Source organism: Brachyistius frenatus, unplaced genomic scaffold, assembly GCF_029030835.1.
Source record: "Brachyistius frenatus isolate BFR_SWC_R1_liver_20210118 unplaced genomic scaffold, ASM2903083v1 Contig_16, whole genome shotgun sequence".
NCBI classification, from domain to species: Eukaryota; Metazoa; Chordata; class Actinopteri; family Embiotocidae; genus Brachyistius; species Brachyistius frenatus.
In genome coordinates this window covers 5,593,096-5,616,134 of record NW_027210615.1, presented here as the reverse complement: position 1 = coordinate 5,616,134, position 23,039 = coordinate 5,593,096, and the positions used below count along the sequence as shown (strand labels likewise).

Here is a 23,039-nt window from a genome sequence, read left to right as displayed (position 1 = left end):
AAAGTCATCTCAAGGCTTTTATAACATAGTAAGGTCTTTACTACAGAAATTTACAACTTTGTAGAGAGAAACCCAAATTTGAACAATCCCTACATGTTGATGGATTAACTCTCTTTTAACAAGAAAAAAATGTCTGACAGTTGGAAAGAATAAACTCCCTTTTAACTGATGAAATCTTGTAACAGAGCCAGACTCAGAGGTGGGCAAACATCTGCTTTGAAGGTTTGGATAAAGAGAGAGCAGAGAAAGAAATGATCAGCATTCAATCAAAAAACACTAAACATCATGTAGTTTCGTGGGGCCTGTGACCACTAATCAGAACATGCAGCTCCGGAGCCAGAGATCCCTGCAGAAAAAGCACAAAACTATATTTTGAAAGTGTGCTACTGTGACAGTAGATGATTCAAAATATGAATTATTATAATGTGCTATGTGTGGTGTGCTCTTTAAGGATGACAACTTGGACTACGAATGTGTGTTGGACATTGAGAATCAGTCAGTGGTGGTGGATGCCTTCGTGGAGCCGGATGCCACACAGCCATCGGTCTTCTTTATCACCTGTCAACTGCACCAGGTCAGAAATTATCACTGTTGCCCGGAAATAATGACAAGGATGTTGAATATATTCATTTACACACTATCCTTGCCTAATTTAGGTGTGTTCGTTTTATGGTTCTTCGTAGAATGTTGTTTAGTTTTAACACAAGTTGTGCCCCATATTGCAACATCACTGACTTTCCCTGGATTTGTTTGTATTGTACTGCTTTCTTTGTCAACTGTAGAGATTGACAACTACACTGACTGTCTGTCTCAATCTAATAGAGTAAACCTTACTCATTTCATACTATTTATAATGTCTGCAAATCACTTTTAATCAAGAAACACAGCAGTCACAACCAACCCCATATTACACCAATACACCACCGCCTTACTATGTAAACACAAATCAATAAGCCGACGTCTTTTGATTGTCGGTTTTTCCGTTTGCATGAATGCGTTTTGTTAGCTCTAATAACCAGATAATTTGACACAATCTGCAACATGGCTTCGCATAACATCAGGTCATGCATGTGTATTGCTTGTGCTGTTTTGACTGCTAACTGCTGCTCGTGTTTCAGTATGCATATTCTGTCTCGATGGAAGAATACCCAGCCACGATCAACGTGAGGAGAAAAAACAACTTCCTCATTGACAGTGCTGAGGATCTGTATGGTGGGTATTTGTGTCAGAGATGAGACAGTTTGTTTACATATAGTAATAAATGTGTACGTGTTGGGTATTTGTTTAACATGAAATCCGGTCCTTTCCCTCTTGGCTTCAGTGACTCTGTTCAATTGTTCGGTGGGTCGGTCAGACTGCAGCCGATGTCGTACTGCCGACACCAAGTATGGCTGTGTTTGGTGTGGTGGTGCTGCCAGCTCCCGCTGTGTCTACCAAGACTCCTGCACTGATGAGATCAAACACACCTGCCCGGCACCGGTCATCCACTTTGTAAGATTTGTTTGTACCTTCTTTTGAACACTTTCTGTGCATTGTTGTTGCTTTAAGAGAGAAAGAAAGGAGAACAACAGAAAGAACTGCAGTGATTTAATTTTTTTTGTTTGTGGCCATTTGTGTTGAAAATGTACATTCTGAGAAAAGCAAGTTGTGTGCATTCAATTTGAAATGTGAATTCTCATCGTGTTTTGGACTGCTTTTGCACTCGGCGGTTGTCCCCTCTGACAGCGTGGAGATTAGCTTCAACAATCTGCACCAGCTGTGTGTGACTGGCTCATTTTCAAACTTATCAGAAACTGCTTTTGTTTCTTTTTTTTAATCCTAAAATGAGGTTCAAATATCTCCTTTACCCTTGGAAGACACAAAATACTCAGTTTGGAAATTAGGCAAATTAATTTGTTAAAATATGGTGAAATGACATCACTTCCTCTTCCTTTATTGAAAAATACAGAGCTTTTAGGTTTTGAGATTTCACATCCTCCTAATATATGTGAGTTGCATACTGGACTGGGATTGGTTTCCAAACTAGTAGTTATGTCACACAGTCATGCTTGCGCATACATGTGTTGAACTCAGACTTAAGGCGAGCACAGAGAAAATTTCCTCGTTCAGCAAATGCTGTCGCAAACAGTGCAAAGTAACGTATCTACTGTCCATATTATGACAAAGGAAAGGCCAGCATCGACATTGTTTATGTTCAAGCTGCCTCCAATATTAAATGTCAAAGCATTTTTCACTTTTATTATAGGATAGGCAGAGGGATGATGGGGAAAACATGGGGGAGAGCCATTTCATTATTTTAATGTTGTATTGATTTAAATTTGTTCTATTTATTAAATTCATCACGTTTTAAGTGTAAAGTCTTGTAAATTTCCCTCTGAATAATAATGGAATATAGATATACAGTACCATTAAATAGAAAATACTGAAGTAAAGTACAGAAACCTCGATTTTGTACTTAAGCAGTCAAAGCAAATGTTCTCACTTACATTCCGCCACTGTGATTTGTGTTGTATGAAAGGCTAAACAGCAAAATAAGATTCACTCTTCATTTCCCATCTCGTTCTTCTCTTAGCCAGTCAGAAATTGGAGATTTTTGCAAATCAATAAGGGAAAATTTACCCTGAGTTTTCAATTAAATCCTAACAACACTCTGAATCACAACCCCGGTTTCATAAATTCGCTGAATGTGTCGTTACATCATTTTTATGTCTCACTGCCATGGTATCTGAAGCATTAGATCAGCATGGTGCACTGGCTGACTCTGTGTTTGATCACACAGGATATACAGTACATCTCATTCTTTTGTCATTCTTGTATTTCAGCTGGACCCGGTATCTGGTCCTGTGGAGGGAGGGACAGTCGTCACCATTTCAGGCTCTAACCTCGGCCAGAGAGCTGAAGACATCCAGAGCTCAGTGACAGTAGCAGGTGTCCCCTGCAGTGTCATCCACAGCAGATATGAAGTCTCCTCAAGGCAAGTCACCGGTACACCTCAGAATAACCATAATTACAATGTACAATACAGCTTTCCCTCATCTATTCCAGCAGTGACAATTTTGTGACTGTAACTTATAGGATAGTGTGTGAGACTACGAGCAGCGGAGGGGAGAAGAGCGGCCAGGCTTCAGTCAAAGTGACGGGAGGAGGACTCGGGCTGTCGGCTCAGATCTTCAGCTTCCAGGTAAATTCAGCAACGACGGGTCTGTTTTCACTCAACCTAGAAGAACCCAGATTACTCTTGAGAAATCTGGAAACCCTATTCATGTAAATTCATACAGAAATGCTGCTGATCTGAGGAATCAGATTTCTCTGCTCCACTCAACCACATGTTCTAACAGCATACATATGTTTCAGTTTTAACTTCAGTAAAATATTAAACGTATTGTGATGTTCTGATGCTACTTTGTCTCTGTGTGTAGTAATTCAATTTATCTGCTTTACATACTTTTTTTGCTGTCAGAATCTTTCCCATTTTGTATATTCAAATACAATATATGTACACTTCAGAAAATATCTCTTTCTATGCAGAAGTCTTGTTTTGGAATCAGCTTTCTCTAATCCCCTACCTTGATTAGAGAAACGGGAAAACTACTTCCATACATGACATTACTTATGGACCACTATTGTGTAAATTCAGATTTATTTTTTTGTTGTGTTTTTTTTAAACACAACATATAACAAGTGACAGGGAGTGAAGTCATCGGACAAATAAATGAGCATTTGTTAGTGTACAAAGTGGAAGGATTATATATATTCCTATCACAATTTAGCACTTAGACATTTAGCAAATTTAGCATTTAGAAATGTCCTTAGAGAGATGGTAAATTCATAATCGTATGATTGTATGCGAACAGGATTGCAATAAAACCCACATGGGACCCTTAACTGCCCCTGGGCTGCACTGTTTGCACCACCCACAGTCCAGTCATTGGTGAATACAGAACAATTTATACAGATAAATGCACACAGCCCGTACTCAACAATTGTGCTGCTGATGTCAAAAACCGATGGTCAGGTTCGCCCTCAGCGTGGCCCATCATCCGACCTTTAATGAGAAAGAAAACACAGTGGTCTATTGAAGAGCTACCAAATCACAAAACTGAAGAAAAGCCGTGGTTGGCCTGGGCGTGCTTCACTCAAGACAAGAGTCAGCCAATCAGAAGAGATTGATACCAGTGTGTTTCACAGCCAGTTCACAGGCAGCAGTTACTTAGAATTCTGGAGTGTTTCCCCTTGAGTTTGTTTCACTTGTATATATGAGAACCCATTAATCGCTCCCGGGTGTGGACCAAAACAGATGAACTGAAACCTCCCTCAGAGTGGGAGGGGGGCGGGCTGTTGGTGTTTTTCGCAACAAATTCTGAAATGCTTCATTTGGAGAATGTGATGTAAATGTAATCTGTCAGAAATCAGATGCAACATGAGGAAGAATCATCCACAAATGCTGCTGTTCATCCAAGAAAGAAATGCTTTTCACACATCAGATTCATGCCAGTTTAAGGAAACAGCAGCTCCTACGTGGCTTTTGTTAATTAGGCTTCATTTGAAAGTGTGCCACGATAAATTTAAGTGAACCGCTGTAATAAAATAAAGTAACAACTCGTCTGCTTATTTACATAGCAGTAAAAGGACTGTAGGTCTGACTGCAGCCTTAATTAATTGGCCCATGTGACAAGCAGATTAATTGTTGTACTCGCTGGTTTCGAGACAACCCTGCAGTGTTTCCCAGAATGCCACGGTGTTTCTTTTTATCTCCCGAATAAATCACCCACCCAGTATCAGATTATTGATTTGACTTTTTTTCTTTGTCTTGTGTATCTTTGCATCTCGTGTTTTATATTTCTGCGTCTCCGTCTCCAGGATCCCTTACTCAGCAGCATATTCCCCCCAAGAGGGCCAAAGGCGGGGGGCTCGTCTCTTACCATCAGAGGCCGTAGATTGAGGACTGGACATCCCAGTGAAGTCAGCGTCCTGATCGGAGGAGTGCCTTGCAAAGTGTAAGTGTCTCTAATGGGTGACCAAATAAAAAGTGTGACCGAATAGGTAGGTAGGTAGGTAGGTAGGTAGGTAGGTATATACTTTATTAATCCCCGAGGGGAAATTTTTTCGCCACAGCAGCAGACATACAGGAGCAATAATAGAAACAATAGAATAAAAATAATAATAGAATAGAATAATATAATAGAAAAGCAATAAAATAAAAAATATAAATATAAAATGCACAGTACATACAGTATATATACAGTACATTAAATATTGATATATATTATATACAACAAACCAATAAACACAGTCAACATATATATATATATATATATATATAATATACATATAATATACAAGCAACCAAGAAACACAGTCAACAGTGAAAAAATACTGATAATACTAATAACAAGGGGAGGGGAGCTGCCGCAACAGGCTGCGGCGCCATCTTACATCTATAATAATAATTGTGTGGAATTTATGTTCATAAAGTGGTTTAAAATGTATTTATCGGCACAGGCTACACATCCAGGAGGATCAGATCAGCTGTCTGACCCGAGGCAGCAACAGAACAGGAGAACACAGCATCACTGTGCGGTTTGGTGGAGCAGAGCGGCACCTGCAGGGTCTGGTGTACCATTACACCCCCAACCCGAACATCACAAAGGCTGCACCATCCAAGAGCTTTCTCAGGTGCGGTGGTGTAATGTAACTTTGTACTTTTACTCAACTACTATTTGATATATATTTTTTATTGCACTACTTTTCGCATTAAGATTGTATATACAAATATTAAAAATATTCCACATTCTTAGATTAAGCTACCCAACAGTAAAAATATCAGTTAAAATAATCTGTTCACAGAAATCCACAATGATATGATATCTGATGATAAAAGTCTTACAGGAGCCACCCTTAATTAAATGAGTTATTTAATTTTGGACACTTAAAATAAAATACTTGCATACTTTTTCTTAACATTTTTAATGCAGGAGTTTGTATAGGAATGCAGTTATACATTGTGTTAGTGCTAGTGGTGGTTAATAGATACTTTGGTAGTAAAAGTGGAATACATTGTTACACAGCACCTTTATTCAATGAAAGATTCCGGACATTTCTAAGGTTGGAGATGGTATAAATGCTCCTTGTAGTCTTTTTTTGGAGGAAAAACAAACAAAATGTGAATATTTAGGGGGTTAACATTTAAAATCAGTTTTGATTAATGGCAGTATCTCAGGCAGTAACATCTCTTAGAGAGAAAACAAACAACAAATATGCATATTTTTTTTGTCTTTTTTGGGGTTTCATCAGTTTACAATTTTTATATATTTAGATAAAGATTCAGACATTTGGTTTTACCATATTTTCACTCAATTATCTAATTTATTAAACTGTATTCTGAAACATATTTCAATTCGTTGGTTTTGTGCTGTTTCAAAGCTAAGCATAAAATAACACAATGACTGAATCTGTTATTTACTTATTGATTAGTCTAAAGCTTGTTAAAGATAAAAACACCAAGTTAAAAAATACCAGAATCAATGTTTAATATATCCACAACAAGACGATTAAAAAATGTCCCATGTAATCGTTTCTATAGAAACTGGAAGTTCCATTGCTCGACTTTTTGTTAAGTTATCTCTTGAGAGATGATGCGCATGGACACAACAAATACTCCTATATTACAGTGAATTTTAAGCTACATTGTATGTTTGAATCATAGTAGAAGAGTGGGATAATCTCAAAGTGAAGGCTAATGTAATTTTTCTTCTTCTTTCCCACCTCTGTCCCATGCAGCGGAGGCAGAATCATCAGAGTTTCCGGTCACAACCTGGATGTGGTCCAAGAGCCGAAAATGAGGGTCACCCTCAGCCCTCCTGATACTCTCCCTCCCCGGAGGAGAAGGAGCGTCAACAGGAAGAAGAACAGAAGCCTGACAGGAGGACAGGATCACCGGGGTCCACTGAGGAGATGGAGGAGGATAGTTCCAGAGGTGGACTGCCCACAGGGTACCCTCTGTCACGTCAAACAGGTGCGTTTATGTGACTGTACAGAAAGATACTCATTTACTGTGGGCATTTGTTTTACCTGTAAAATATGTAAGGCTAAAAATATTCCTATGTTCTCTTTACACATTTTTTTTTTTTTTTTTGTTCAGTACGAGTCTCGCTGCACAGTAAACAGCTCCTCCCTCATCTTGTGTCCGACTCCCGCCGTGGGTCCAGAGGCCAGGAGGGCCAGGGTCAAAGTTCACTTCCTGTTGGACAGCCTCCACTTTGACTTCAGCACTGTGGGTAACGAAGTCTTTAGCTATGAGCCAAACCCCAAGCTTTACCCGCTGAACCAGAATGACCCCAGCAAGCCGTACCACCACAAACCTGGCAGCATCATCTCTGTGGAGGTGGGTGGTCGTAACCTTTTAGCCTGTTCACACTTTCTCATACGTCCTGAGTCCAATCACAAGTGGACAGCAAGTACAGGCGTGAACGCTTCCGGGACGCATTGAGATCTGATCCGCTCAGACCACGTCCGGAGGTGGACTGGGACGCACGTTCTTCTAGCAGTGTGAACGTAAATGCACCCTGGGCCACATTAAAGGACCACCTACTGAACTGATGTCCTCTGAAAAAGCAATAGAAATATCCAAAAGAAAAAATACGCTATGCTGTGTGATTCTGCCGAGCTCAGCGGAACATTACAGTGTTCCTGCAAACTGAAGTGGTGGCAATAAAGCAGCTGTTTACTAAATACACACGGCTGTCTACATGAGGCTGGTTTCACCAAAGCTTCATGGCTTTAGTTTTGTTGTGTTCTTTTAATTGACCTTTTCTGGAATTTCTGACACATCAGACCCAAAGCTGTGGAAGACCCGCTGCCTGCTTGCACAGTTTACAATGAATTAATCTGAGCACGAATCAAGGTGATCGGTTGCCCTGACGGTTGAGAATGACAAACTCTAGTGTTAAACGCCACAGTAAAATGACACTGGAGTTAGCAAGGATGTCTCATCTTGTTAAATGGTCTCTATGTGTTCACATGTTCATGCATTTGTTTACTTCCTTAATATACGTATCCATTTAGATATAGTTTGGGCAAGTGAGATGCGATCACAAGTGATCACTCGAGATGTACGTGTAGACGCACAATAACAACAGATGTACTTGGAGTTGGCCACTTGTGATCGTATTACCCGGGAAGCACGTTATATAAACGGGAACTATTATTAAACCGACTTGACTTTCTTCTTTCCACTCCAGATTATATTTATGAAAAAAAAATCCCCTCTCTTATAAATCAGGCCTCTAGATTTAAGAACAACTTTTACCTCAAACTGAAAGCTTCTGCAACAGTACTGTAATTATCAACACAGACATATGCAAGTGATATTATAGTATCACAGTTCAACTCGGATTAGTCATCCTTTATGTCCTCACTTCTAGGGAGAGAACTTGGATCTAGCCATCTACAAGCAGGAGGTGGAGGCTCAGATAGGAGAGGGCTTGTGTTCGGTGAAGACCCTGACACACAACCACCTGTACTGCGAACCACCAGCCCAGCAGCCCTCAGTCACAGTGAGCAAGAAGCTCATGGATGGCATGGACAGTCTACCCGAGTTCACTGTGAGTACCACAGAACCTGGAATCCAAATGCAGTGAACATTACTTTCAGTGTGACCCGACTGTAGCTCAGCACCCTCGTTGAAGCCCGAGCGGTGTCTGGGCATTTTTTCTATTTTTATTTTTTTTGCTCCAGTCACATATTTACATACTGTGGGCTCATTTATCAGAAATTCCTGCACCTCTGTGAAAGTAAATGTATGTAATACATGCATATGTTACACGTATTGAACTATTTGCAACCTCTACAAACTTCTCTCTGTCCTCTTCGTCCTATCGCCTCTGTGCTCCAGCCTGCAGTTCAGTCTTTGTCATCTGACTGTTGGTCAGAATCTAGATTGTGCAAATGCTTTATTTGTAGCAAAACATTTAAATGAGACGTGGAAAATAAGTGAGATGAAATAGCACTATTTGGTTAAGGATCATCATAAACTTAAAGATCCAACAATAATTTCTAATTTTACAATTTCTCTTAAATGGTGCAATTTTTGCAATAATAAAAAAAAAGAAAAAAAATCCCTTTCAATTGTACTGGCAAGTTGTGGGCTTCAGAGGAAGACTAAGGATTTAGGATTCTTCTTTTAAACTGTCTAATTTTGTCTCACGTGATCTTGGTAGCCACACCAAAACATTGAACCCCTTTAATCTGTAATTGTTCTCTCAGGTGAGAATGGGGAATCTGAACTTCTCCCTGGGCAGAGTGCAGTACGACAGCCAGGCTCAGTCTACATTTCCTCTGGAGGCTCAGGTGGGAGTCGGGGTGGGAGCCTCCATTGTGGCTCTCATTGTGCTCATCATAGTGCTTATATACAGGTAAACATATAAACACCACAGTTCCACTGATTTAACTTATTGGCCTCAGCAGGCTGCAGTTGATGTTCAGCCCTACATGGCATTTCTTTCGGTAACTGTCCCATTCTTCTTCTGTTGATGCACTTTATTTCTTGGTCTCAATGTTGTCTATGCATAACTGTTTGTCAGGAGAAAGAGCAAACAGGCCATGAGGGACTATAAGAAGGTGCAGATCCAGCTGGAGAACCTTGAGACCAGTGTGAGAGACCGCTGTAAGAAGGAGTTCACAGGTACAAATCCACTCTTTGTTACCAACTTGTAGATCACGCATCCTCTCAACGTAAGATAAAACTGAGATCTTGATCCCTTTTAGACCTGATGACAGAGATGATGGACATGTCCAGTGATTTGGTGGGTTCAGGGATCCCCTTCCTGGATTACCGGGCATACGCCGAGCGCATTTTCTTCCCTGGCCACCAGGAGTCACCACTGAGACGAGATCTGGACATCCCAGAGAGTCGAAGGCAGACGGTGGAGCAAGGGCTGGTTCAGTTGTCCAATCTGCTCAACAGTAAACTCTTTCTCACAAAGGTCAGCCAACACAGTTGTCTTTTATTGAATAAACTATTTGTGTGCAAGTTGTATGTGGATGGAGTTTTAACATCATGTTTGTTTAAAGATGATAAAGTAAAAGTAATATAATTTTCTCCTTTTCAGAAGCAGTAAAACTGATTTGACTTGACTGCTATCTTTGACATAAATGTGCTTTTTCTTGTAAACTAAACAACTTTACTTCACATCTCATCCCTGTTGTCTCCAGTTTATTCACACTCTGGAGGTCCAGCGGACATTCTCCCCCAGGGACCGGGCCTATGTGGCCTCTCTGCTGACCGTGGCCCTCCACGGTAAACTGGAGTACTTTACAGACATCCTGAAGACGCTGCTCAACGACCTCGTGGAACAATATGTGGCCAAGAACCCCAAACTGATGCTGAGGAGGTGAGGAGCTTTTTCAGTTATCCCTGATAGCGAGTTAAGGACGTTTGTCATCCACAGATTGTTTATGTGTACACCTTTTTTTTTTTTCTTTTTTTTTTTTACAGAACTGAATCAGTGGTTGAGAAGCTCTTGACAAACTGGATGTCCATCTGTCTCTTCACCTTTCTGAGGGTATGTAGTGCAGTATATTACACCTGACTGATCAGCAAATGAAATACACACACACACACACACACACACACACACACACACACACACACACACACACACACACACACACACACACACACACACACACACACACACAGCAATCACACCCTCCAACACACCATGTTATAATGATTATTTTTTATTGTCTAGTACACCAACTACATTTTAGTTTCGTTTTGTGTTATGGGCATCATGTACATCATGCATTATTAATCTGTAAGGGTTATAGTTAATTGTAATAATGACATCCTCAGTGTTTCAGTGCACTGATGTCATTTTGGAAATCGATGCATATTATTAAACTGTAAAATATCCTGCCCGCATTACATATTCGTCACAAGTGTTTGATGTCCAAATTTCTGCCAATATAGTGATATCATATATTGTTTTTTACTTCTTAATATCTTTAACTGCATCAGCCCCAAAGACATTTTTTCAAATGTTGAAATTGTGATCGACACCTTACAGTGGCCTTACCTCATTTTCGTTCAGAAAAGTTTTTCATTGGCTACTCAACAAATCACCCATACATTGTAAGCACAATGTGTACCACTACTTTACACAGTTTAGAAATGTCATATGTTTATATAATATGTGCTAAAATTAATACACCTGTACGGCTGTCTTATTCGTATGTTGTTGTTGTTTTTTTCTACAAAATTAGAATGCCTTTCTGATCAGTTATTCCATAAGAATCAATAATGTTAATTAAGTCAGAAATATTCTGCATTTAAAAAAAGGTTCCCAGAAAAGCTTCATCCAAGTTAGTGTAAATAAAATGTTGTCAGTCATTAAGGGTGCTCGGTCTTGGCTGCCCAGAAGTAAGGACAACCCCTCGGCCCTGAAATAACTCTTAAATGAATTAATTCTTCATGCTTGGCCAGGAATCAGCGGGGGAGTCTTTCTACATGCTGTTCAGAGCAATAAAGCACCAGGTGGACAAAGGACCTGTGGACGCTGTGACGGGAAAAGCCAAGTACACACTGAATGACAACCGGCTGCTACGAGAGGACGTGGAGTACCGAACGCTGGTCCGAACACACACACACACATGCTGTTAGATTGTTAATGCTGGTCCATGTCTAACACTGATTAAGAGGCAGATCCTGTACTTCAATAAAATTACTATTACAGTAATATAAAAATAACTTCATTACAAGTAAAAGTCCTGCATGAAAAAAATCCTAAGTAAAAGTATTAAAGTAAAAGTACTGAAATCCTGGCAAGTAGTGTATGTGTAACACTTCTATCCATAACCAGCCACCCTGTCCATCTGTCTAGACTTTAAATGTCGTGATGGCGGCTGCAGGCGCCAGCGGAGGCACCACAACGCAGACGGTACCCGCCAAGGTCCTGGACTGTGACACCATCACCCAAGTGAAGGAAAAACTTCTGGAACAAACCTCGAAAGGAACTTCCTTTTCCCAGAGGCCACACATTGACTCATTACATCTTGGTAAGTTGAGTTTATTTTATAAATGACTGTTGGTCAGATAGAGCAGTTGGTCAAATTAACTTTCATCTTATTGTAAATGTTCAAACATAAGAATATATCCTGTTTTTAGCTTATCTTTTATATTTATTATAGTGATTGCATATTTGGATATGCTCTTGTGTACATTAATCTTTTTTTTGAAGGGGTTCAAACTTCTTTCGCTTTTATATCCAAATAGGTCATCCATGTAAATAATGTCAATTTCAAAAAAAACATTTTTTAACAAGGTCATCTGCGAGTGGGCGCATTTACCTACACTGTATATAGAAATGGGCACGGTCTCCAGGTCTGAAAAGTGGAGCCAATGCAGAAGAGCTGTAAAGTGCAATATGACTGAGGACCAGTAGAAGCTGGCCCCAAAGAATCACCGCATCCAATAGAGTTCCATTCATAGTGTCAACTTTCATTAAATCAATTTTTTTTCCACATCATTATGGTATCATTTGCTAATTCCACTCCCTCTGATCAGTTTTCTGGTTCTGCTGAAAATAATTCTATAATTAGATATTAGGCATACATTTGGGGGCGTGCCTGGTTTGATTGACATGTTGAGGGTGCAGTTTGGTTTCCAATATAGATTGGCAGGAAAAGTTGGCCCTGGGTTCCCAGTCAGATCCCTCTTCGCTCCATTGTGGTCCATTGTGGCTCCAAAAAAACAAGATGGCAATGACCAAAACAGACTTAAGGCTTTAAAATAGCAGTTCACAAACCAACGGGTGGGTTGCGACTTGATATTTACACATTTTCCGCTGTGATATTTTTAGTGTGAAGCTACAGGCTGCGAATATCACCAGTGACAGTCAAAAACTAGTTACTAATAATTTTAGGACCTTTCAAAAGTTAAACACTGAACAACTTAACAAATTCAATCCTGGATTTATTTAGGATAACATGCAAAAATCCTACATCTAATTTCAAAAGTCTAAAAAGAATTCATAGACCCAATGTTAACACCTAAATTTCAATGTTTGAATATATAGGCCTGGCCATGCACCATTAAGGACTGTTTTCAGTTGTTGCATCCTAATCAATTCAGACCTTGCGGTTAATTTAAAAACGACTGGATCAGCCTTTAACACACCTTTAACATCTATAGGTGGCTGATTAGTCCACCCTTCAGAGTGCCTGAACAAACATTAATGCGAACAGGGTTTACAAAATAATCACAGAGAAGACTGAAGCTTTGAGTAATTGTGCATGAGCCAAGCTTGCAGCACCCCTAAAATGAGTGAATATGTAAATGTGGAGCCCTGCCCTTGTTTTTACTAATTTGTTCTCCAGATGGCCACTACAGTACGACAGTATTTCTAAGGAGCCTGGGTGCCACACACTGCTTATTGTGTTTGTTTTTGAGTGAGAAAGATGCGTAACTGTTTTTGGTTTGTTAACACTTTGCACCCCTACATTGTTTGCATGAGCTCACTAAGTTCAAAGTTCCCAATGATGCTTGTTGTAATAAGAAATTAACTTAAGTCTGGAAACTTCTGCTGTGGAAGAGGACATCAGGAGGGCTTCACACATTCAGCTCATTCCATTGTGCACTTAGACAATCACAAAAAGATAAAAACCTGAACTATCTCTTATTGGATTTGGACTTAGGGTGAGGCAATACCCCAGCAAGAAGTAATATGTGGTACAGGCAGAGTAACAGCATGCTATACACGTTTGTTTTGTTGTATTACTGAAAGTCCTAAGCTGCAACATGAGCAGAAGTATCAGATCACATAAACATTTTGTTTCCCCCCCCAGAGTGGCGTGCAGGTGTTGCAGGTCACCTAATCCTATCAGATGAGGACCTGACATCAGTAGTACAAGGCTCATGGAAGCGCCTCAATACATTGCAACACTACAAGGTTAGTGCAAGTCACAAACATTCACACACAAAACACGCACATCAGCCTAGCAGCTGCAGATTAAACCACCATTTGTCTGTAAAATGTATAAACTATGTTAAAGTTGTAAAGTTGTGATACGGTTGTGTGATGCAGGTCCCTGATGGGGCAACAGTGGCCCTCGTCCCCAGAAACACCAAACATCACCTCCACGACAGCCACGATTACATGCCTGGAGAGAGTGAGTGTTTTCTGTAGCCACACAGCAGTTTTCAACAGATATATTATTTTGATACAAACAAATGTGAAAAGGAACTTCATGACTTTCTATAATGCAGACAAAGACGTTACAAACACAAAAGCGAACCCCAAATAGTGTGCAGCTGCTCAGATAATAAGTGGTTTATCTTGAAAACAAAACTGGTTGGTAAGTGCAGGATGAGGATTTCTTGCATATAAGTGTTGTTTTAACCCCGTGGTCTGATATTGAAGCCTGCACTGTGCACAACTTAACAAGAGACAGGAATATGAGCTGAGGGTAGAGACCGTCATGAAAGTGCAAGCAAAATGAGCAATGAGCGTTTTTCATTTAATTTTATTAAATTGCATTTTATGCACGAGGCAAATTGTGCATTTATCTCTTCACACTATATGTGCAATCTCATTCTGTTAATATCAAATGATGATGAAATTTCACCTGAACACACCCAAACATGGAAAATGACTGTACACAGTTCAAATTAGAAAGGGAAATTGAAAATAAATATGGTGAATATATAAAATCTGTTTTATTATTCAGGATAATGAGTCGTAAATTAAAGAAAATATATTAAAAAAAAAAAATTCTAGCATTTACCATTATCACATCAACATGTCGGTATGTGTGGATCGGCAACTATGTCTGGCTGTAACTATTATATGAGCTGATGATGATCAGCGCAGACTTTCGTGCAGTCATGAGCAGCTTAACAGTCTAAACGACCAGTGGAGGTCGCTGTTTGACTGTGTATAAATATACAGAACTGTGTTACTGTGTTATTTTACTATGAATAGGATGAAATGTAAAGCTGAGAGACAATCAGCTGTACAACAAGCACTACTTAATAAATGTATATTTTGAATCAATTTTGGGTCCAAATCATTAAAAAAATGATTTTAACAAAAATAAACTTTACATTGTGATGTTACATTCATCACCTTTGCTTTTGAATAGGCCTTGTTTAACTTTTCCTCCATTTGCAGCCACACTCATCCTCCTGTTTGTCCCCTCCCACCAGAGACCCCTATGCTGGATGATGGGGAGGAGGGAGGAGTGAGGCTCTGGCATCTGGTCAAAGCCAGCGAGGAGTCGGAGCTGCCCAAGCACAGGAGAGGCAGTGTGAGGGAGAGGGGTGGGGAGAGAGCCAAGGCCATCCCCGAGATCTACCTCACCCGCCTGCTCTCCATGAAGGTAAACTTCATGATCTGAACGGGATCCATCAAGGTGGTGCTCACTCAGTCATATCTTAAAGGGTTTTGCATACTTAAATCTAACACGTGTTTAGTTGTTTGGTTGTGGATTATCCACAGTATTTATACAAAATATGGAGTGAGCACCAACAACAAGAATGTAATTTATGTGTGATGCCCTGAGACATTGCAAATACCAAGATAAATTGCACATTAGTGGGGCCCTGGGTGGTGACATTATCACAGAGGAATACACAAAGACACGAATGAAATTTGCAAACGAGAGATAATACACAGAAAAAGACACCAGCAAAAAGTGCAGTTAATGCTGTATTTTCTTGGATGTGTTTTCTCTCTATGGCACTGTTCTTGTGCTGTACTGAGCTGAGCTTCATACATATAAACCAACTGGCATGCCGGCTGACCTAAATGGTCACGCATAGAGATCCTTAAGGCAGTTAGTAAAATACTAAAGTGGCTAATTGCTGTGTTTACTTTCAGTTGGAATTTTGTGAAAAGGTTTCATGCTTTTTTGGGGGGAAATCTGCAGGGAGCTCAAGATGCTGAGTGCAAAGTTCGTGTGACACATTGAGCCACAATAGCCGTATTAATAGGAAATATACTAGGTTGAAATAAACAATATTGTCTTTTAAATGAGATCCTTTAAATTACCCTTTAAATGCCTTTGGCTTTCAAACATCTCATGATATAGGCTTTCTATTATAACTGTCACTTAAAAAAAATTCCCCTCGGGGATTAATAAAGTACATACCTACCTACCTACCTACCTACCTACCTACTGCCCAAGCTGAGAAAACCCTGATGATATCGCTATGACAACATCATGTTTTTTTTTTTTCTCAGACGTATGCTATTTTAGTGCTACAGAGGATATTGTACAACTGCTTCCACAGGCCTGGAAACTGAGCTTCATGTGTAAAATAAGTGGATTGCTTCTTGAATGAAAGTATCTTATCTTTGTTTGATGGTTTATTTATCTCCGTCACTTTCTCTGCTCTATCTCAGGGCACTCTGCAGAAGTTTGTGGATGATTTATTTACTGCGATCCTCAGCACCAGCCGTCCCGTACCTCTGGCTGTCAAATACTTTTTCGACTTGTTAGACGAGCAGGCTCTGCAGCACAACATCGCGGATCCCGAGACCATTCACATCTGGAAAACCAACAGGTAACTGGACAGCAGCCGCTTAAGAAGGTCGGGGTGTTAGGAGATAGAACAACATCTGGTGGGCCGCCATGTGAGAAAATTTGTAAACATTCTTCAAGAGGAATTTTATCCAAAGGTTTGAGATGCTCCTCTGTCAGTAAAGGCTTCCCACACAGAACATATGGAGCACAGCATTAGTTCAGGCAGGCCACGAAGTCAAGCTCAGCTCTCTTGATAGCTCAACAACTGTTCCCGAGCCTGGCACACGTCAGCTGATCCCGAGGCCGGCCCACATAAGCTGTTCCCCACTGTTTTAAACTCCTTTTCAGTTTCCAATTGAACAGGAAAAGTCCACTCTCATGTACTGACACGTGTCACCATGGTTACTAAATAATCTTGGATAAATCTATGACTAAATTGGCTATATATGTCTCATACAGCAGTTTCACGCTTCTATCATAACATCTTATGGTTGATCTTTGTTCTTCCACATCATGAACAAACCTCCAGGTCATCTATGAAGCTGTTTTTTAGACACCAGAGTTCAGCTGACAGCTTTCACGCCATTCCAAATAAACCTAACTAAAAGGGCAAATGCTCCAGAGTATGTTGAATTCCAACTAAAGGTCTGAAATCACCATGAAAGACCCACCGATGCTTCTTTTCTCTGATTTATAATATTGTTTTTATTGGATATGTAAATATGCTTACTAGATATCTATTATAATCCCTGGATCACTACTTACATGTGCCTCCATTTTATTGCCTTGCCAGTTTACCCCTGCGCTTCTGGATCAATATCCTGAAGAACCCACAGTTCATCTTTGACGTGCAGACCTCAGACCATGTGGATGCTGTCCTGTCCGTCATTGCCCAGACATTTATGGATTCCTGCACCATCGCTGACCACAAACTGGGACGGGTGAGCTTATCCTACCAAGGCCCTGCCAAGAGGATACACTATTACTGTACACCACTAAAATAAACAATCCAAAACCACTAGGTAAACACTACAGGGAAGTCATGATAATGCTGAACTTTAACGTAAAACCATGCTGACTCGATACAGTATTTGGACATTACATCTCCATGCATGGATGTACTGTGTAAAGGAAGTGATGGGAATGTGAATTTATTCAGTGACAGTAACTAACATTAATAGCGATGAATATTTTAAGATTGAATCTTCTTTTTCTCATTCTGAGACTGTGGCCATAAAGAGCCTACAATTAGTACCTGTTTTATATAATATTCAGGACACGTTTCTCCATTTGTCTTCCTTGCACAGGACTCACCCATCAACAAGTTGCTGTATGCCAGAGACATCCCGCGCTACAAGCAGATGGTGGAAAGGTAAGAATATGGCAGCCAGCCGCCCCACTGACCCCGGGCTTAAAAAAAAACTCTCTGGAAGGCAGAGGAGTGGGTGGAGGGAGAGGTGGGTAGGAAGAGACTGAGGCCCAGGACAATCTGTCAGTGCCAGAAAGAGGGTAGACTGCCTGCGAGGCTTCCATGCATGGATGGTCTGGGAGCAGACTGCTACACTTACTACTGTCTGCTGCACATTAAACCCTGCAGATCACACTGGTGATATATTAAAGCTTAGCTCGACAAGATTTTCTGTAGCAAGTTTTACAAGACTTAGTTGTCGTATCTCCTACACATTCTCTACAAAGAGACTCGTCCTATTTTCTCTTCTGAAATTAAATGAAAATAATCAGAAGAGAGTAAAGATATGTCAGGGACGGTAAGTATGATTTTGGACATCACTGGCTGATGATTGCTGGATTAGGGCGGCACGGTGGTGCAGTGGTTAGCACTGTCGCCTCACAGCAAAAAGGTTCCGGGTTCGAATCCGGTCCTGGGCCTTTCTGTGCGGAGTTTGCATGTTCTCCCTGTGCTTGCGTGGGTTCTCTCCGGGTTCTCCGGCTTCCTCCCATCATCCAAAAACATGCACCTCAGGTCAGGTTACCTGGCGCCGCGCTAGTGGCAGCCTGCTGCAGCATCTCCACCCTGAGAGCCCCCCCTGCTGTAGCAAAGAAATTTCCCCTCAGGGATTAATAAAGTGAAAAAAAAAATTAAAGAGTATATTACCAACAACTGAAAATTGTTCCTAATGTCAAAATGTACCTGTTTTAGTGTCTTTCAGCTCACCGTTTTTACAGTCAACAACTTTACTGTTTAGTTTAATCGGACAATTTGCATCAGTAGGTCTGTCACAATTGTTGCCTAATCAACTGATCCCTATTATTTGAGCAGACTTTTTGCATAATCGTTACAATCATTTCCATTCATCTGTTTAAAAACACCTCAATGACACTAACAGACATGTCATGTTTCCATCAATGTTTCCTGCCTCCTGCTATTGTTTACAGGCACTTGAGTGAAAAATGAGCACCGTCTTAATATAGTGGTTTTTTTTTGTCGGTACCTCCTATTATTGGTCATTTCTTTGCATATTTCATTAATAGACTTTGTATATTTGTTACTTATGTCATATCTGCCCTGTGCAATTTTTGTTTACAAAGCCTAAAAGGTAAACATGTATTTTTTTTTTTTTTTATATGTTTCATTATTCAGTGCCATTCAATGTCTCTTTTCCTTCATAAAGTGTATTATTAGATTATAATTAGGCTTATGCTTTAATAGTGCCATGTAAGGAATGGAAAGAGACAATAACATTTTTTACTAACAATTATTTGCATGAAAATTAATGGTCAAGTGAAAGTTAACAGCGTCAGAGCTGTTTATGTCAGCGAACTTTTGTGAATGTTTGACGTGGAAAAAAGCCACTTCTCGCTAACATGTCTGACATTATTAATGTAATCATATGTTGCTTTTGTATTCTTATCCTCTTGCACTGTCCCTGTGTGCTGTCCCCACCCAAACGCTGGGTGATCAATCATCATGTATAATGATGTGACTAAATGCTGCTGTTCTATAGGAAAACGTATAGAATCCAAACTTGATACATGAAAAGGAACTTTTAGCTTTAGTCTCAATTTTCACTGACAATATCGTGATGCAGTGATGTTTCCGTCACACTAACCTGAGTTTGGCTCCTGATGAACACATCCTCTGCTCCTTGTACAAATACAATCTTCACGATAGTTTCATTGACTATTTTCTGTACGTTCTCCATCAAATGGCATTAAACCTCAGACAGATTTAAAGTGTAGTGTATTTACTGTAAAATTATAATATAGTTGAAACGATTACAAAGTGAATCCATGCAGCATATTGTTTGTTTTCTATATGCAACCCTTAGCTTCCTTGTTTCTTCTTCCTTCCGTAGGTACTATGCAGACATCCGTCAGACCATCTCTGCCAGTGACCAGGAGATGAACTCCGCTCTAGCAGAACTCTCCCGTGTATGTTACTCCGCTCTTGTTCTCCCATTTTGCAAAAATAGCTTCTTAAGGCAAAGGTTGTACGCATAAATAATTTCAGGACCTGAACGTTTCCTTCTGGGTGGATGCATAACAAGCTGGATGTGGGGAAATAAAATGTGAATGGCAACCAGTGCAGTTTTTAACAGCTTCCATCTCTATTTTTTTCTCCTTTCAAAACAGAATTACACTGCTGAGGTCAACTGCCTTGTGGCTTTACATGAGCTGTACAAGTACATCAACAAATACTATGATCAAGTGAGTATCACAAATATGACTGTTGGTATTGTATGTTTCAAGCACAACATTTTTTTTTTTTTAAAGTACTGACACTGCAGTACCATAATAGGTAAGTATGTATTTATAAATCATGTCTGTCTGTCAGTTCATGTTGATAGCAGTTGTGGATTTACCACTTTTACCATAAAGCCTTGTCATTTTTTTTTTTTTTAACAACGGCGCCTTTATTTTTACACACACATAGACAAAAGCTTCTCAGTTCTAGTTGGCATCTGTCCGTTTTTAGCTGAACTGACAGCTGTTGCTGGCAGTTTTGATCAGCTGTAGCCACAGACTTAAAAACTGTACAAAAGTGAAGCCACCATAACTGCCATCTCTACCTGGTAACATTATTTGTGTAGTGCGCGGTAGTGATCGGGTGGTGGAGCCATGGCCTCATTGTCTCTTAAATTCCCTCAGCTGCTTTTTCACTCATGGTATAAAACAATGTATATTCTCTGCACGTCTACAGTAAATATATATAAAGCTTCCCCTCTCCTGTCAGATTATCACAGCCCTGGAGGAGGACTCTACAGCTCAGAAGATGCAGCTTGGTTACCGGCTCCAACAGATCGCTGCTGCTGTAGAAAACAAGGTGACAGACCTATGACCCCGAGGTCCGGATAGATTTGTCCATTATGCTTGAAGAGAAAACATTGTTGGGAAAACTTTTCCTTGATGTCTCCTTGAGAAAATAAAAAAACATGGTTTCTTAGATAAAGGATGACAAAGGAATAATGTGGCACATACTTTTGCAGACTGATTTTTAGTGAGAGGAAAGATTTCCTAAAGAGGATCACTGACTCGTCATGTTTCCTGGGCGGTATCGAGGAAGTGCAGTAACACTCCCTGTGAGAATGTCCACAGGTTGTAACTTTGGGAGTAAAAGGACACCACTCTGAGGGGGAAACAAAGCACATCAAAACAAAGGAACTTCCTCTGACATCTCCTGTTTATTTTACAATCTGAAAAGAGATCATTTTATTTTGGCTCTTTCTTGATGGACATTTTCTTGAGGAGCTGTACAGAACATTCCTGCCCCACATTTAAAGGTAAGGGTTAGTCCTCTGCAGAAGAACAAAAACATCTAAGTGTGATGGACATGGAGGTAAAAGGGAAAAAGAGCTGTGGAGTTTTCTACCATGTTATGTCAAAGTCTTACTGAAAGGACATACATATGGTGACACTGTCTGTGGTCTGAGTCACCACTTATTGACTCTGAAGGATGTTTTCATTCTGCTTTGAGCCTCCTTAAATCATTCTTCCAAGTCTTACTCTGTTTTGGAGCTACGTTTACCTGGATTGCTTTTCATTTTTAAGCTTCACATCTCCTTTAACTGTAAATTTGAGCTGCTGCCTCGTACGTCTCAAACTGAAGACCAGTTTTTTTGTTGTCAAACCTCTCAACCTGCTTTCTTTTTCTAGGTGACCTACTGTTATTGTGAATGTTCTTTTCTTAGATATTGTTTCACAAATGTTGATATCAATTTTGTAAGTATTTTTTTAAATGTACTACCCAGGACAATTTGGCAGATATAACTTTTTAAAAAAAAAAAAGCGATCCGTCCTTTTTAAACGAATGAACATTAAATAACCATGTTTAACTACATTTAGAGAAAATCCATGAAAGATCAAGCCTGACCTTTAGGAAATAAATGCACAAATACAATAAATAATGCACAAATACATTGAGAAATACATCTATAAGTATCTCATAAAGGAATGACACATTATTTGTTTTATGTTTCTCTGCCACCTCAGGATGTGGCTTCTTTTTTCCCTCCACCCAATACTTTACTTTGATTTATTTTCTAAGCCCATGGAAAAAAGTGTTGCTTTGCTCTGCCTAGTTTATTTTCTTTCTTTTTGAGTCAGGTTTGATCTTCCAGACTTTCCCATTTTGTTGGTCAATTTTTGACACTAAATATTCAAAGTTTTTCATGCAGCAAGTGAATTATTATCTCTGCTACCTAACTTCCATTTTTCAATTGATTTCAAGTTCCACTGGTAAATCCCATCTTTTGTGAAGCTGAGGGAAACGTAGGGAACTGTTGCCTCCACTGGATAGTAGTTGGAGCAGTTCTCCACACAAACATTTCACACAAAACAACAAAACAGCTCTTCCCTTATTTTAAGCTTTAATTTTCATTCATGTTTTCTGGTTTCAAATGAGTTGCCAGATTTGAGCAGTGTTGTGGCTTTTTATCTTTTACAAATTATCCCTCGTCTCTCAAGACTTAAATCAGACGGTGCGACCATTAAACAAAGGTGGCTGTTGCTGTGATGCCATATGTGGAAGTCTTTAAGTAGTTGTTTTCCAATTTAATTTATTGTTTATTTATTTTATTGCATATGTTGTAGGTTATTCCTTTCAGACATATAAAATGATAATGGTTATGCATTCCTAGTCAGATGTGGTTTTGTTAAGGAAAAGCCAGACCCTTTTTCATTTTTGTACCATACGGTGTTTCTCTAAGTAGTTACTACAACTCAGAATCAAATTCACAATCAGCAGTCTTAAAACAATAATGATTTCAGTGTCTTTTTACATTTTGCATCATTTTTAAAATAAATAGGGAAATATGCTTTGTAAAGTTGCAACTAATTTCCGTGTACATTAAAAAAAAAAAAAAAAAAAAATGATCGATCGTTTCCATGCACATAAGTGCTGCTTGTGGCTGACTTATGTATGCAAAGCTCAGTTCTGATGTTTGTGCTGTAGATACATACTGTTCTGAAGTAATCCTGTTTTTAGCATTCTCTAACTAACTGATAGGATGAACCTAACAACAGCTTAATTTGATGCAATAAAGTGGTCCTGATGAAAA

The 23,039-nt window shown here is 39.7% G+C and overlaps 1 protein-coding gene across 2 annotated transcripts in view; it reads left to right on the top strand.

Moving 5' to 3' along the window:
* The window catches only part of plxnb1a (plexin b1a), a 71,554-nt gene extending 48,515 nt beyond the window's left edge, over positions 1-23,039 (top strand). For both annotated transcript variants that reach the window (XM_069694061.1, XM_069694060.1), the window contains 26 exons: positions 452-574; positions 1,119-1,212; positions 1,322-1,491; positions 2,823-2,968; positions 3,070-3,181; positions 4,861-4,997; positions 5,503-5,676; positions 6,781-7,015; positions 7,142-7,384; positions 8,424-8,603; positions 9,265-9,413; positions 9,582-9,682; positions 9,766-9,983; positions 10,213-10,391; positions 10,496-10,562; positions 11,486-11,632; positions 11,883-12,057; positions 13,846-13,949; positions 14,085-14,169; positions 15,206-15,378; positions 16,404-16,564; positions 17,318-17,465; positions 17,832-17,896; positions 19,839-19,914; positions 20,116-20,190; positions 20,717-23,039. In XM_069694061.1, the coding sequence (XP_069550162.1) occupies positions 452-574; positions 1,119-1,212; positions 1,322-1,491; positions 2,823-2,968; positions 3,070-3,181; positions 4,861-4,997; positions 5,503-5,676; positions 6,781-7,015; positions 7,142-7,384; positions 8,424-8,603; positions 9,265-9,413; positions 9,582-9,682; positions 9,766-9,983; positions 10,213-10,391; positions 10,496-10,562; positions 11,486-11,632; positions 11,883-12,057; positions 13,846-13,949; positions 14,085-14,169; positions 15,206-15,378; positions 16,404-16,564; positions 17,318-17,465; positions 17,832-17,896; positions 19,839-19,914; positions 20,116-20,190; positions 20,717-20,821 (3,642 nt within the window). In that variant the 3' untranslated portion in view covers positions 20,822-23,039. The remainder of the gene's footprint in view (positions 1-451; positions 575-1,118; positions 1,213-1,321; positions 1,492-2,822; positions 2,969-3,069; positions 3,182-4,860; positions 4,998-5,502; positions 5,677-6,780; positions 7,016-7,141; positions 7,385-8,423; positions 8,604-9,264; positions 9,414-9,581; positions 9,683-9,765; positions 9,984-10,212; positions 10,392-10,495; positions 10,563-11,485; positions 11,633-11,882; positions 12,058-13,845; positions 13,950-14,084; positions 14,170-15,205; positions 15,379-16,403; positions 16,565-17,317; positions 17,466-17,831; positions 17,897-19,838; positions 19,915-20,115; positions 20,191-20,716) is intronic.